We start from the raw sequence: 15,184 nt of genomic DNA on the forward strand, positions 1-15,184 counted from the left end.
AAGTGAGAGAGAACAAGACCAAGTCTCTTTGTCCAAGGGAAGTAACATAAACCCTCCCCCATTCGTCACGGATCGCCCCTTCGGTAACGAGGGCTTTGAATCGGACACACTGTCACGTCGAAACACGAGCTACGTAAGTGTCGGTCCCGCTTCATTAAATTCTGTTGTACGTTGAACCGCATTGTAGCCGATATAGGTACATATATGAGCGTGTGTATATGTGTATTCGGGAGAGATGGAACACCTGGCGAGCGACAGTTCGACCGTGTCCCGCGACAATGGGGGTGGAATGAGGAGAGGATCCAATGGGAGGGATCTGAAACCACCCACGCATTGTACTACAATTATGTCGAATTTTCTGCGATGTATATTTCCAATGTCATTATTATCATCACTCTCTCATTAGTAGATTAGAACATATCTGTATATGATTTTTTCTTCTTTTCTTTCTTTTTTGTTTTCTTTTTTAGCTAATATAATTTAATCTACGAATTAGCGAAAGATAAATAAGGTTACGTATATAAACGGCACGAGCGACAAGAACGTTCGTTCTAAGAAGTTTCATCTACGAGCATTGAAAAGAAGAATGATATATAAGAGAATTAGTGTACGAGAATGAGAGAAAGAGATATTTTGAGTAATTTGAAAAGAAAAGAAAGAACAGAAATAGGAAAGGGAAAGCAATGAAGGAAATTATCTAAAGACTGATAAAGATATAGATAGCGAATAAAATAGAGATTAGAATTGATATATCGTGTAGGTATTAAGTGGTATTGAGACGATGTTAAAATTAGCAACGGTACCGTCGGTATTAATTCGTAATTAAATCCTTTGCGTCGGAGGCGTGGAACGATATCTCTTTCTCTCTCTCTCTCTCTCTCTATCTATCTATCTATCTCTCTCTCTATATATATATATCTTTCATTCTCATGTGGTGGGTGGTGGTCGACACGACTCGTGGGTGGGCAGCTATGTCCCCTCACCCACTCTTCGTCTCCGTTCTGTTCTGTTCGTCCTATCGTCGAGTCTGGGTGACAGCCGGAAATAAAGGGCCGGCCGTGCATTAACGTCGACGGTCAAAGGGTCGCTCGAATATCGACCGAGACGCTCGACTCTCGACAGCGTTAAATTGCCATTTGTCGAGCGGGGAATGCTTCTGGTTAATGCTCGCTGAATATCGGCCAATATACTGCCCGCCTTCCTCACCATCCTCAGTGACCCTTTCCTTCTCCGCCTCCGGCGAACGAGATCAAACCTATGAACACTGGACCGACCTAAATTTTTATCTCTCATCCGTCGTTCGTGATTTTTCTCATTAAATTGAAAAGTTCTTTTTCTTAACGCTTTGCTATCGGCAAAATTTCTATGATGGAACTGTCAGTTCGTCTATCGGTCGGAACAAATTTACATTTTCAAAGTTAAAATTATAATATTATAATATTTTCAAATTGATATTATTTTGTTTGATATTAATTATAGTAAGGAAAAGTAAAACGATGGAATAACGTTATGACGATATTATATATTACAACGAAATGTTCGATAAGAATTATCTTATAGTCTTTTTCTTTCTTTTTCTTTCTTTTTTTTTTTTATAAGGGATTATAATGGAAAATAAACGAAATGATAAACGATGAATGTTTAGTGTGAGTAATCGAAAGAAAGAAAAAAAAAAAAAAAAAAGAGAAAGAAAAAAAGGAAAAAGAAAGAAAAAGATTGTTTTCCTCGAAATAATTCTTTTCCGAATGACAATAGCAATTAGAAAAGATCTTTCATTTACTGTCACTAATTATATTTTTGTTCAAATTACAGCACCGTAGAAGTAATTTCCCGTTCGATAATCACGTAACTCGAAGACTATTTCACACGGATATATCTGAAATAGACCAGAAACTCGTTGAGCCAGAATGGAGTTCTTCCATAACCATCGGAATCGTAAGTCTAGTTTAACGCAATTTCGAGAATAACCTTTTGGTATAAGCTCTTCCTCTCTTTATCTCTATCTATATCTCTATCTCTGTTTCTATCTCTATCTCTATCTTTATCCCTTTCTCTTTCTCTCTCTCGTTGTGACTTAATTTTCCTGGTCTACGATTTCACCCCCAACCACTTACCGAGAATATAGGCGTTCTCTCGTATCGTCCGAAAATTACTTTCGCCATCCTGATCGCGTTTCCGATCGAGTTGTCGGGGCAGTACGGAAAACTCGATACGAATTACAGCCCGGGGGTGCAATATCGGCCCATTCGAACGATCCTCTTTTGCTACCCTCTCTCTTTCTCTCTTTATATGTATATATATATATATATATAAATGCGTGAGTGTATATGTAAGCGTGCATGTATATGTATATATATTTATACACACACAACTCACCTTCTCGATAGAATCCTCTCGAGCTACCACCCTTGAACACTCTGAACCCTCTTTTTTGGATTTACCACGTACCAAGAATCTTTCTTCATTACTTTCCGGCATTATTAAGAATCTCAAAAGGATTTAATTGGATCGTGATATTTTCCATAAAGAAAATATTCTAGAAGATAATTGGTAATTTACCTACATTTTGAATTTCGTCGTTCTGTTCTATCTCTAAGATGACAAATCGATGTCCACTATATCCATCGGTCTCAAAGTCCACCGTGCAAATGAATACCATTGGAAGGTTGCGCAGACAGACAGATAGAGACAGACAGACAGACAGACAGACAGACAGACAGACAGACAGACAGAGAGGAGAAGAGAGTAGAGCGGACCCTATTGAGTTACGGTCGTTGAACACGCGACGGCTGCAAAGGTCTGTATCAGCCACTCGTGGAAATCCCGGTACAGGGTAGTGGTGGTGGATGATGGTGATGGTGGTGGTGGTGGTGGTGGTGGTGGTGATGGTGGTAGTGGTGGTTTACCCTTGCAGGGACTCGACCGTTCTCGCGTCCTCCATGTCGTCTAGCATCGGGACTACGAGACGCCTAGCTCTCGCTTTTCTCCAAAGGATTTAGCGAATACGACAGAATTTCCGCGCCTCTCTAATTAAACTCGAGACTACGTTCGCGTATCGACACTTTGGGATTTACCTTTGGGAATTAGATTTACGATTTAACGAGAAATCAAATTCTCTAAAATATACTTATGTATTTTACGATGATATCGCATGTATGTGTCTTACATCTCTGACAAATATTTCGTTCCGATTTTTATTTTCAATCTCATTTTTCTGTAATACTGAATATTTGTAAATACGTTTGAAAACGTTACACGTATATATTTCTATTATATATCTAACGAAATTCTCTTTAAAAGAAGGTATATACGTATGTACGTATATACTTACCGTACACACGTAACTGAGAATTTTATTCTTCCTTATATATTTTATCTCGTAAAATCTTTCTTTCACTCTCTTTCTCTTACTCTCTTTCTCTCTCTCTCTTTTTTCTTTTCCTTTTTAGAATTCCCCTGTAAAATAACATAAATATGGTGAAGTAGTCTTCGCCAAGGGAATAAAGAGGTACGCGAGATTTCTCTTTCTGGTTTTATTATTTTTCTTTATTTTTTCTTTTTCATTTCCCCCCTGTTTTTTTTTTTTCTTTTTTCTTTTTACTTTTCCCTATCTCACCTTGCCACCGCAAAGAAGAAAAGTCGAAAAGCTAGACATTTTTCTATACGTAAAGCACGAAATAAAATACCTAGTAGTGGTAGTAGTAGTAATAGTAGTAATACTAGTACTAGAATAGTAATAGTAGTAATAGTAGTAGTAGTAGTAATACGGATTTAAACTCTGTTCGAGTTTTATCGCTTCATCGGTGGAATCGTTCGTGCCACTTGCGACAATGCCCGTCGACTCGTCTCTATTAAGAGTCGAGCCGAGCTTTAGAAAGGGTGAAACGGCGTGCACGTAGAGCAGATGCTAGCACGCGTACTTACACATACACATACACGTACACATATATACGTTTTCTCTTTCTCTCTCTCTCTCTCTCTCTCTCTCACACTCTGTTTTCTTTCTATATCCCGTGAACAACACGAACATACGAATAATACACCGTTAGTCTTTCTTTTTTCTTTCTTTTTCTTTTTATTTTTCTTTTCCTTTTTCTTTCCCTTTTTTTTTTCTTTTAGCGAATGGTTACAGTACTGGCAGGATCGTTCAACCCTCACAGACATCATCCGTCTCGGAAATTCTTTCCCTTCTTTCTGTAAATCCAAGACGAAACGTTCTCGTCTTTACTCTCCCTACTTTCGATTTGCGGGGAGAAATGACGCGGCATGGACCGATAAATTTTCCTAGGGGCTAGGGAAATACCTTGGAGGGATCTAAACCCTTTTATATATATATATATATTATATTTCCTTCTCTATTTCTCTCTTTTTGAATCTGGTTCTCTTGGATTTAGTTGCGAAAATAGCATAGAATAAGATAGGAAAATTTTCAACGTGTTCTCCTGTCTGAAAGAAAAAAAAAAAAAAAAAGAAGAAGAAGAAGGGATACGAGTCTAAAACATTTTTTTCTCCGTCAATTTGGACGTATCCCATATTCCATGTTGGATATTCACGTCGTAAAATTCGTCGTCCCGTAAAATTTCAATTTCCATAGTTTCACCGTTTGACGTTTAAAAAAACTGTAACGAAAAAAAATTTAAGAATGTGGATTGGAAAGATTATTGATAAATCGAAGTGTCTCGACGTCATCACGTCGTCAATTTATCTCGTAATGAATTCTACGAGCACATTCATCGAATATTTATCATGGTTACGAGCTATTATATTTATGAATTCGTATATACATATATATATGTATATGTATATCGTGTATATGGTATGTATATAGTCGTATATTTCACGTGCGTATATTACCACAGAAGGAATTTCTGTTATCCGAAGCAATCATCTCGTTCTTCTGGCTAATCATTCATTCATTCATTCATTCATTCATTCACTCATTCATTCATTCATTCATTCACTCATTCATTCTCTACCCTCTCATCGGTTTTTTACCGACCACATGCTCGGCACACGCAGACACATTCACCCACACGCACGAATATAGACGATGTATTACATGTTATCGAATCTTTATCGGACTCTCTCGATACACGCGATCCTGTTTAAAAAATATAAATTATCGATCCATTAAAAATAATTCGTCCTTTATGTATAATCTACTATAAGTAGATTTATATCGTACGTATATTATACTTACATTCATATACATAACAGTGAGTACTTACTTTCCTTCAACATTCTTCTCATGTTCATCGAATGATCAACGTACCTCTTAAATCATCCCCTTAAATCATCTTCACTTCTCATCTTTTCAATTCTCATTTGTTCTTTTTCTACTTTCTTTCTTCTCTTTCTCTTTCTTTTCTTTTATATATATATATATATATATATATATATACACACACAGATTGGCAAAGAACACGCAATACCTTTCATCGAAATAACGCGATCGAGAGGTACAGGAGGAGGGTGAGTAGAGGCATCAACCGAGCGGCTCGTGCCCGCAGATTTACGATCGAAAAAATTCTTCGGGGTAAAGATGGAAGAAAGGAAGGCGCATAAAAAGAAAGAAAGAAAAAAAGAAAGCTCGAAGAAAATAAAAGAAAAAAGAAGAGAAGAGAAGGGAGAGAAAAAGAATGGAGAAAGAAGAAAAAGAGAAAGAAAAAAGGAAGCAGAAAAGAAAATAAAATGACAGAGAAAGTAAGTAGAGAAAAACAGAGAGAGAGAGAGAGAGAGAGAGGGAGAGAGGGAGAGAGGAGAGGGGATAAAGGGGTGAGTAGAGATAGGTAGATAGGTGATGGCACGAAGTAATATTACCGGTAGCGCCATTAACGCCAACGGCAAAGCCATCGTGTGATGGTATAGTGATGGTATAGTAATGGTATAGTGATGGCGATGGTGATGGTGGTGAACGGTGTCGTTCTTGAACGCGCGCGCGCACAACCCTGCCACACTTCCGCGCTCGTTAAAAAACTCTCTCGGTTAGGTACATATCCGAATGCCTTGCGAAAAAAGAGAGCAAAAAAGAGAGAGAGAAAGAGAAGGATGAAGAGAAAAAGAAAGAAAGAGAGAGAGAAAGGAGAGAAAAAAAGAGAAAAAAAGGAGAGACTTCACAAATGCCTTTGTAGAAGCCGCCATCGCGTGAAACGCCCTCTACGTATAACCGCGTAAAGATACGCGTACATACATCATATATACATATATATATATATATATTATCCATACATACATACATACATACATACGTACATATATACGAATACATATGTACATGTATGAATATACACACGGTTCTTCGTGGTACACGCGCCATAAGTGCAGCATTTGGAAGGGGCAGAAGAAGAGGGAGAGGGAGGGTAGGTGGAAAAACGCTCTTCAAAACTTTCTATATTTTCATGCAAATTCTCTTCGTTCTCTCTCCTTCTCTCTCTCTCTCTCTCTCTCTCTCTCTCTCTCTCTCTCTCTCTCTCTCTCTCTCTCTTTCTTTTTTCTTTCAATCTCTCTATCTCTCTTTTTCTCGCTGCCTTTTCTCTTTCTTCGACGCGCAAACATCGTTCCCTTTTTATTTCATCTTTCAGGAGAACTCACGCACGCACGTACGTACATACATACATACATACATACATACATACATACATACATACATACATACATACATACATACATATGCACGCACTTACGCACACTCACACTTACGTATATATCACTTATAAATATGCGCGTTCACGTACAACACACATTCGTCGCATCTCTTTTTCTCTCACTTTTCTTCTTTTTCTCTTTAATCCTCTCTCTCTCTCTCTCTCTCTCTCTCTAAATCTTTTTCTCTCTTTCTATTTCTCTCTTTTTCATCGAGTTTGCGTAGCCATCGGAAAATTAGTATTCGACCGGGCACATCGGGACAACCTTTTTCGTATGCGGTACGTACACGAGTAGTACCTACGGTCTCTCAACGAAATACCGCGGGTACATCGTTCCAACTTTTTTCGAACGATTTTTCCGGGATTTTTGTGTAAAAGTGTTCGCCTGTGGAAGAGAAATGCTTCCAGAGACGCTTTTGTTAAAGCACCTAGAACAGAGATAAATTTCTTCCTTTTCGTCGCCTCTACGATCACCTAAATCTATTTTTACTATTTTATCTCTTTTTCGCGGCGATCTTTTGCTTCTTTTTTCTATTTTCTCTTTCTATCTTTTTTTTTTTTTCTTTTTTTTACGGAACTATCGATTGAGACGATATAGCAATGCAAGAAAATTCGATCGAATCAAGTTTTATAATTAAAAAGAAAATGAAAATAAACAACAATATACATAAACACATCGTGTACGTAAAAATGAATTAATATTATTAAGAATATAATTATGTTGACTTCGAGTACTCACGAATTAGATAAAAAAGAATTCTTTCGTTGTATAACCAATTAACGAAGATTTTTATTTATTCTTAAAGCCCTTCTGATCGTATATAATTATCGTTCCACAATTTATAATTGAATGATAAAAGTAAATTCACTACTAAATCAATACATTTTTTAATAAAAATGGTTCTCGTTTAAGCTTCATTTTTAATAAAATCTGTAGATTTAATTTAACGCGAGAAAAGCAATTAAAAAAGAAATGAAACATTGAGTTTACTCTTGAATTGAATATTTTTTTAATAATACGCAAAGAGAAAAAGAGACATAAAAAGAGAGATATACGCTATTCACCTTCATATTAATAAATTTAAATAAAAAAAAAAAATAATAATAATAAAATGAAATAACGTCATACTATTATCTCGCAATGCAAGTTCCTCGTAACCGTTCCCACGCATATTTATCAATATCGAATAATACGCATCGGTGAGATTAAAATCTTTGCAAGGTATGAAAAGAGGACGTTCAAAATATTTAAATCCGACTCTTCGTTAGATAAAGGAGTACATTTTATCTCCCAAAGTGAAAAATCACGAAGAAAGAGGGAGAGGTAAAGGAACAGGACAGATGGGAGGAGTAGAGGGTGGAAAATAGAAAAATCACGCGGATCTTAAAGATAAATAGTCAGTGTATTTTATTGAAATCCCTACGAGGACGAGAAACGAAGGAAAAGTAAAAAAAAAAAAAAATGAAGAAGAAGAAAAGAAAAACAAAAAAGAGAAAAGAAGAAGAACAAAGACAGAAAAAAAAAGAAGAAAGAGAGAAAGAATGAAAGAAAGAAAGAAAGAAAAAGGGTTTAAAAAGACTTCTTCTCTGGATAAGAAAGCAGTGTAGTGCTATAACAAAGCTCCTACCGTCCATCTCTTTAAGCTTCTGTCTTTTCTTGGACGTGTTATAGTAAGGCTCGGAACGTCAAAACTATACGTTGGATAAGACGTTGGTCCCTTTCAAAGCGGATTATAGCTTTTCCCTTCGGGGGTACCTTAGAGTTCGTCGTTGCTTCTAGATCCTCTAAAAGATCCTGAAAGTAGGAGAGAGAGAGAGAGAGAGAGAGAGAGAGAGAGAGAGAGAGAAATCTTCACATCTCGTTGTTGTGTATATATCCATCGTTTCGAAGGAAAAGCTTTTTCTTCTGACCTTCGTCGAATATCGTTTATCGTTTCGAAAAATATCGAGTAAAAAGGGATGCAGTAGAAACATCAAGGTAGAAGGTCTAAGAGAGGAAAAGAATAACAAAAAAGAAAGAAAGAAAAAATCAACGAAATGAATGAAAAGAGAGATGAAAGAAAGAGTAGGGAAATAGTAACAACAACAACAATAATAATAATAATAATAATAATAATAATAATAATAATAATAATAATAATAATAATATAGATGTTCAAAAAAAGGAGGAGGTCGCGAGAGAATTCGGGAGACACTCTCAGCTAATTTTTCGCAGGTACGCTCGTTTATGATTCCTTTCCTCGTCTCGTATGCACCTTTCGAAGGTGCAAGTTGCAAGATAGATAGATAGATAGAGATTGAGAGAGGGAGAGAGAGAGAGAGAGAAAGAGAGAAAGAGCGCTTTTAAGTGATTGAACTCTCCATCGGAATACTCGTCGATATACACCCAGCGTCATTCATCAAACAAAGTGCGTCTTGGTCGGGGACCATTTCATAAAGTGAAATCCTTCAGTTTAAAACGTGGTCCTCTTTTTCTATTCGTGTGTATGTGTATATATGTATATGTATATATGTTTTACATGTATGTCGTCCGTATGTCGAAGTCAAACGAGGCCGACAGTGTTACGAAATCTTTTTGCTTTTTTCTTAAAATTTTTTCTTTTTTCTTCACCATTTTTTCTCAAGAATATTTTCATTCTCTCACGACAATTCGTTCGTCATTCATAATTTCATAGGACAGACGTTTATATTCTACACAAAATATTAATTCATTCGAAGAGAATTTTTATTAATGAATCGAGAAACAAGGAAAGAAGAAAAAAACGATATCGAGCTCGTAGAAATCATTATTTTATATTTATGAAAACACTTACATACTTATATATACCTACATATTACATACGTATTCATATATATATATATATATTTTTTTTTTTTTATACATACGTACGAATTTATATTTCGGCGAACGTAACGTTAATTCTTTCGTTCGAAAAAGAAAAGAAAAAGGAAAAGGAGGAAAAGGAAGGGTCTTTTACAAGACATTTATCAGTCATGGCGTGGAGTGTGTTAAATTAATCCTTGATGCTAAGCAGTAATATGTATCTCCGAGTCTCAGCCCTTTCGCGTGTTCGTACCGTTGCCTTTTTTGTCCGTCCCTTCGAGATCGGTCTCGATGAGAACGTCCATTCCGTTTGGGATCTTTCTCAAAGAGAGGATGAGTTTTAACGGGTAAGATTCAAGACTTACGACGAGTATCTACACACTCACATACACGCACAGAAAAAAGAGAGAAAAAGAGAGAAAGAGAAACTTGCCTGTACGTATACGCTTACATGTATACGCATCTACACCGAGACATCAAAACGCATCGTTTTATAAAAGCAGAAGACGTCAAAAAACGAGAAACGATTTGTATATAGGCGCCCGCTAATCTCTTCGTCATTTCTATCTTTCAATGTTACCAAAGTACTTAGCTTGGTATTTTAAATAGCCAGCCATCATTTACTACGAACTTTATTAGATATCATTTGAGTATACGCCCAATTCATTCTTTTTAATCTTAATTTATTGTAGATATTCCGTTATCGTACGAATGTATATAGATATACATGTACGTAGGAATGAATTTAAACGGGACATTTCTCACATATTTTTCTATATCGTATATATCGTGTCTGTGTGTGTATATATGTATATATATATATATATATTGATAATTCGAAACATTGATTCGGAGGGAAAAAAAAAGAAAAAGAAAAAAAGAAAGAAAGGTAAAGAGCGTAAATCAAGAGATAAGCTTCGACCTTCCCACGTCCTCTCGTAACATCTAAATTTCTAATCGGTATACCTTCCTCTTTTCTCCCTCCCTCTTTTTTTTTTTTTTTCTTTTAGAATTTTAACCAAAAGTCATGCATGGATCGGTAGTGTTTCTTGGAATAAGTCAATAAGATAATGAATCTCTCAGGAATAGTGTGAGAAATGAAGATAATAGAGAAATCCAATTTCAATACATGGTAATACTATCAGTAAAAAATATATATATATAAAAGAACATTTAAAATTTCTTCGATAAGATCGTAACAGAGGGACGGTACGATTTAAAGAAAATAATTAGCTCGATACGTCTGAAGATTTATATCGAAATAACAATAATAGTTATCTTTATTGGAATTTTCAAAGATAATCGTCAAGTTGGTCGGTCCTCGCGATAAATTAAAGGGCTCTAAAGGTTATATCTCGTTCGTCCAAGAGAATCGAATACTAGTCTCAAATACAGGACTTCATCGTCGTCGTCGTTCGTAATCGTGTCCTACCAACTCAACCTTGGATATCCCGTCGTGCCACGATGGTTGCTTGGGTTCCTTGCTTGCTTGCTTGCTTGCTTGCTTGCTTGACTGCTGCTTGCCTGCCTGCTTGCCTGCGCTTCTACATATCTACTACTAAAGCCGTTTGCCTGTTTGCTCGGGCCGCTCGCGCTTGGCTGCCAAGCGAGCGATGGGTATCTCGTAACCGAGGATAAATTGCCGTTATTTATACGCCTGTCACGCGCCTCATTGTCTCGTAGCTCACCGTCTAGCTCGTCCACGGTGAGGGAATATAAAATAATAATAAAAGGCGGAGCTTGTTCTTTCTCCTCCTCATATCTTTCTCTCACTCTTTCTCTCTTATTCTTTCTTTTTCTCTGTCTGTCTTTCTCTTTTTTTTTTTTAACTCTATCTCCATCTTCTTTTCTATTACGTTCTCTTTCTCTGTTTTTCTCTGTTCTCTCTCTTTCTCCGTTTCTTCCCTTTGCTCTTTTCCAATCGTTCGTTCCTAACGACTAAGGCGCCATCCACTAAAATCGACGATTATCTCCGCATTATCCCGCGAGTCATAGATCATTAACCATCGATCTATTCATACATATTTTCTCGTGATAATCTCATTCGAAAATTATTACGAATGAATTTTCAATCTCAACGCTAATCGGCATACTAATCAACCGGTAACTAAATCTCTATCTATCTTCATTAATTTAAGTTTACGGTAAAGTGTTTCTTTACCGTAAAGGAAAAGTTATAGTTGTTCGTGTCGCTTTTATAAACGTTTGGTATAGTAAACTTAGGGAAGAGGAGTTATCTCTTTATTTTTCTTCTTCTCCTTCTTCTCTTCCTTCCTCTTATTCTTTTTTTAATTCGACGTCTTTCTTTCTCGTTTACCCACGGCTCGCTCGAGAGTTTTAATTCGTAGTGATAATAAAGCAATAACTTTGGTATGGTAAGATTAATGATTTAAAAGAAAAAAAAGAAAGAAAAGAAAATAGAGGAAGAGAGAGAAAGAGAGACAGAAGGAGAAAAACAAACTCTTCGAAAGATTTATTACCCGAGAAAAGAGCGAGTTAGATTATAACCATCGCGGAACATTGTCCACTCAACGAGAACGAACGAAGCGAGTGCTTCGGAGCAAGTGTGCTGAAGAGAAAGACGAAGAAGACGAAGAAGAACAAGAAGAAGAACGAGAACACGAAGATGAGAAGAGAAGTCTACGAAAAAAGGAAGCATCTTGCGAGGTAGCAAGAAGGAGGGCCCGTAACTAACGCACCGTGAAATCCAGTGGGCACGCGCCATTTCACTTAGCCCACGGCGGCTCCTTTTCCGTGTGAGAAGAAAGAGAAAGAGAGAGAGAGAAGGAGAGAAGGAGAACGTTTCTCCATCAGACTCGTCTCCGTCTCCTTCATCCTCCTTTTTCCTCGTGATTTCGTCCACCCGTAGCCCGGGGTCATCGATTGTGCCGTAACCCGCGCACACCAAAGAGAATCGTCTCGATCGTTTAAACATTCTCTGACCTTTTGTCTCAGATCGTGGAACCCTTCGGACGATAATTATCAGAATTATCGTTCCTTAACGAACACCCGAGAAGATTTTCATTTTCATTCGTCTGACGACGTTCCTCCGCGTCGTCGTGTCTAGACGTACTTACTTTTTCCAAGTTTTTTGCGCACGGAGAAACGAGCGCGAAAAAAAGAATGGGAAGGAGAAGAAAAAGAAAGAAAAAAGAGGAATGAAAAGGAATGGAAAGAAAGAAACAAGAAGATGGATAAAGGATATACGCGAAGAATCAAAGTGAACGTTTCTTTTTCTTTAATGGAAAAAAAAGAAAAAGAAAAGTAAAATAACGAAAGATTATAAAAGAGAAGATTACGCTCGCGTCGATATAAAATGATATTTAAAATCGATTAATTCCCATGGAAAATAAAGTATCTACGATTTTAATCTCCTTTCCCATCATAAAACATTTCTCGTTGATTCTCGTCCTGAATAAGATAGATAGATAGATAGGCATTCGAACAATTACGAATTATTCGTAATCGTTCCTTTGATTGTATGGGAAATCGAGCAACGAACGAATCCTTTCTTATTAAGGGATTATGTACGATTCGTTCGCATTAATTTACGTCCCTCAAAGGCGGTCATTGATTTAGGCAATTCGGGGGAAAAGAGATGTACGTACATATGTGTACATATATACATATAAAGAGAGAAAGAGAATAAGTGTGAGAGAGAAAAAAAGTGCACCCTTCGTTCGCGGGAAGCGCGAATCATTCGTTAATTTACGATTTTAATTGACAGCAAAGCGCGTTATTTCGCGGTGATTACATTTTATCCGGTTTCCCATCGGTTCTCCCCTTCTTTTGCTGTTTTCTTTTCTTCTTTTTTTTTTTGTTCCTTCTCTCTCTTTTTTTTTTTTTTTATCTTTTTTGTGCGCCTCGTAAGCACCATTGTTCTTTTATAGCTTGGAGCAACTGGCTTTATTGTAAAAAAAAAAAAAAAAAAAAAAAAAATGAGGGAAAAGAAAGAGAGAAAGTAAGTCAGACAAAAAAATACTCGTGGTAGAAGTTTTCTTTGGAAAACGAAGATTTCTTTTTTTTTTTAAACTGTTTTTTACGGTTTTTTTTTTCTTCTTCTTTTTTATCCAACCCATTCACCTTCCGTGGAAATTTTTGATATTTGAGATAATTAATTAGAACGCGAAGACGAGATAGATTCGTTTAGATGTATTTTTTCTTGTTATAAAAAAAAAAGAAAAAAAGAAAAAGGAACAAAGGTAAAAATAAAAATGAGGATAACAATGAAAGGAAACGAAATACAAAACGAAGTGTAATTCTTGCGTCGTTATTTTTTATGTTACACATTAAAATTCGAGTTTCTCGATGGACGTAAAAAAAACACACAAACCGGAAGTTGACTTTGTTGATCCTTTCATTGTTCGTATAATCTTTAGGGTCAGAGAAAACAGCTTGGTACTGTTCGGACGATATAGTGTCACAAGACTAACACCGAGGACGAACAAACGTCTAACAAGAACGAATAGTATAGTGTTGTTCGTGCATAAACTTATCCTCTTTACGAGAGAAACGGTGTCGGTTTTCAACGACGCGTAGGCTGAAAACGTTTCAAAGTTGGTAACCAAAAACCAACGGTTGTTGTACCGAATAAAAAAATCTCTCTTGGTATTTACTCGGCTCACGTGCCAAAATTTTCTCGTGCTTGGTACGCCGCCATTCGTGATATTTCAAAAGATTCAAATGATTATTAAGAAATTCCTCTCTGCGACGTAAAAGGAAAAAGAAAGAAAAAAGGTAGAGAGAGAGAGAGAGAGAGAGAGAGAGAGAGAGAGAGAGAGAGAAACGAAAAATAAAAAATATAAAGCAAAAAAAAAAATAGAAATGGAAGATATTTTTGAAAAAAATATTATTATTCGTATATCACAGACGACTCGCCGTAATAAAAGAGATGGAACGACTGAAAATTTCCCCGGGTACGTTTTCTCATGGAAACTCTCCATTATGAAAAGAGGCGAGATCTTCTAGCAACATATATGTATATATACATATATAATATATAATATATATATATATATGTGTGTGTGTGTGTGTGTGTGTGTGTGCATGCGTATATCTATATACTCATCTATCACACGTACACATCTATCGCATCGAGAAAAGTATTAAATCCATAGTAAAGAAAAGAGCATGTGTCGTTTTTGAACCGTACAGAAAACAATGCAACTCTCATAGCGTGAATTTCTCAGATATCTTCGATGACGTGTTCTTTCTCTCTTTCTCTCTCTCTCTCTCTCTCTCTCTCTCTCTTTCTTTCTTCCCTTCCCTTTCTCTCTTTCTCTCTTTCTTTACGCCACTGAACACAATAAATTTCCATTCCGTCACACGCGTGTACGTATGCAGAAAAGTGCAGGAAAGGGTAAATAGAAAAAAAGGAGAAGAAAGAGAAGTAGAAGGATAAGAAGGAAGATAGAGAGAAGGAGAGGAAAGAAGAAGAGAGAAGGAGGATAGAAAAAAGAGAGAAAAAAATTAAAAGAGGAAGGCACAACGACGAAACACGAATACATTTTACTTCTATCTCTTTCTATCTTTCGGTTCGGTTCATTCTTTCTCTTTCTTATTCATTCTGTCGGTAGCGTCTTGGAGAGTTCTCTCAACGTGCAGCCTGCCGAAGGGTCGAGGTGTGAACGAAGAACCACAAGTGCTCTGGAAAGGGCAGCCCTCCGTTTTCTCTCTCTCTCTCTCTCTCTCTCTCTCTCTCTCTCTCTCTCTCTCT

General features: G+C 36.7%; 1 protein-coding gene across 5 annotated transcripts in view; it reads left to right on the forward strand.

The window, feature by feature from the left end:
• Positions 1-15,184, forward strand: part of LOC122634239 (frizzled-2-like) — a 132,056-nt gene that overhangs the window by 51,853 nt on the left and 65,019 nt on the right. For 3 of the 5 annotated variants that reach the window (XM_043822973.1, XM_043822974.1, XM_043822972.1), the window contains exon 2: positions 1,813-1,935. In XM_043822973.1, the coding sequence (XP_043678908.1) occupies positions 1,908-1,935 (28 nt within the window). In that variant the 5' untranslated portion in view covers positions 1,813-1,907. Of the gene's footprint in view, positions 1-115; positions 134-1,812; positions 1,936-15,184 lie in introns of those variants that run through there. The other 2 variants (XM_043822975.1, XM_043822979.1) reach the window with 2 other exon arrangements.

Source organism: Vespula pensylvanica, chromosome 14, assembly GCF_014466175.1.
Source record: "Vespula pensylvanica isolate Volc-1 chromosome 14, ASM1446617v1, whole genome shotgun sequence".
Taxonomy (NCBI): domain Eukaryota; kingdom Metazoa; phylum Arthropoda; class Insecta; order Hymenoptera; family Vespidae; genus Vespula; species Vespula pensylvanica.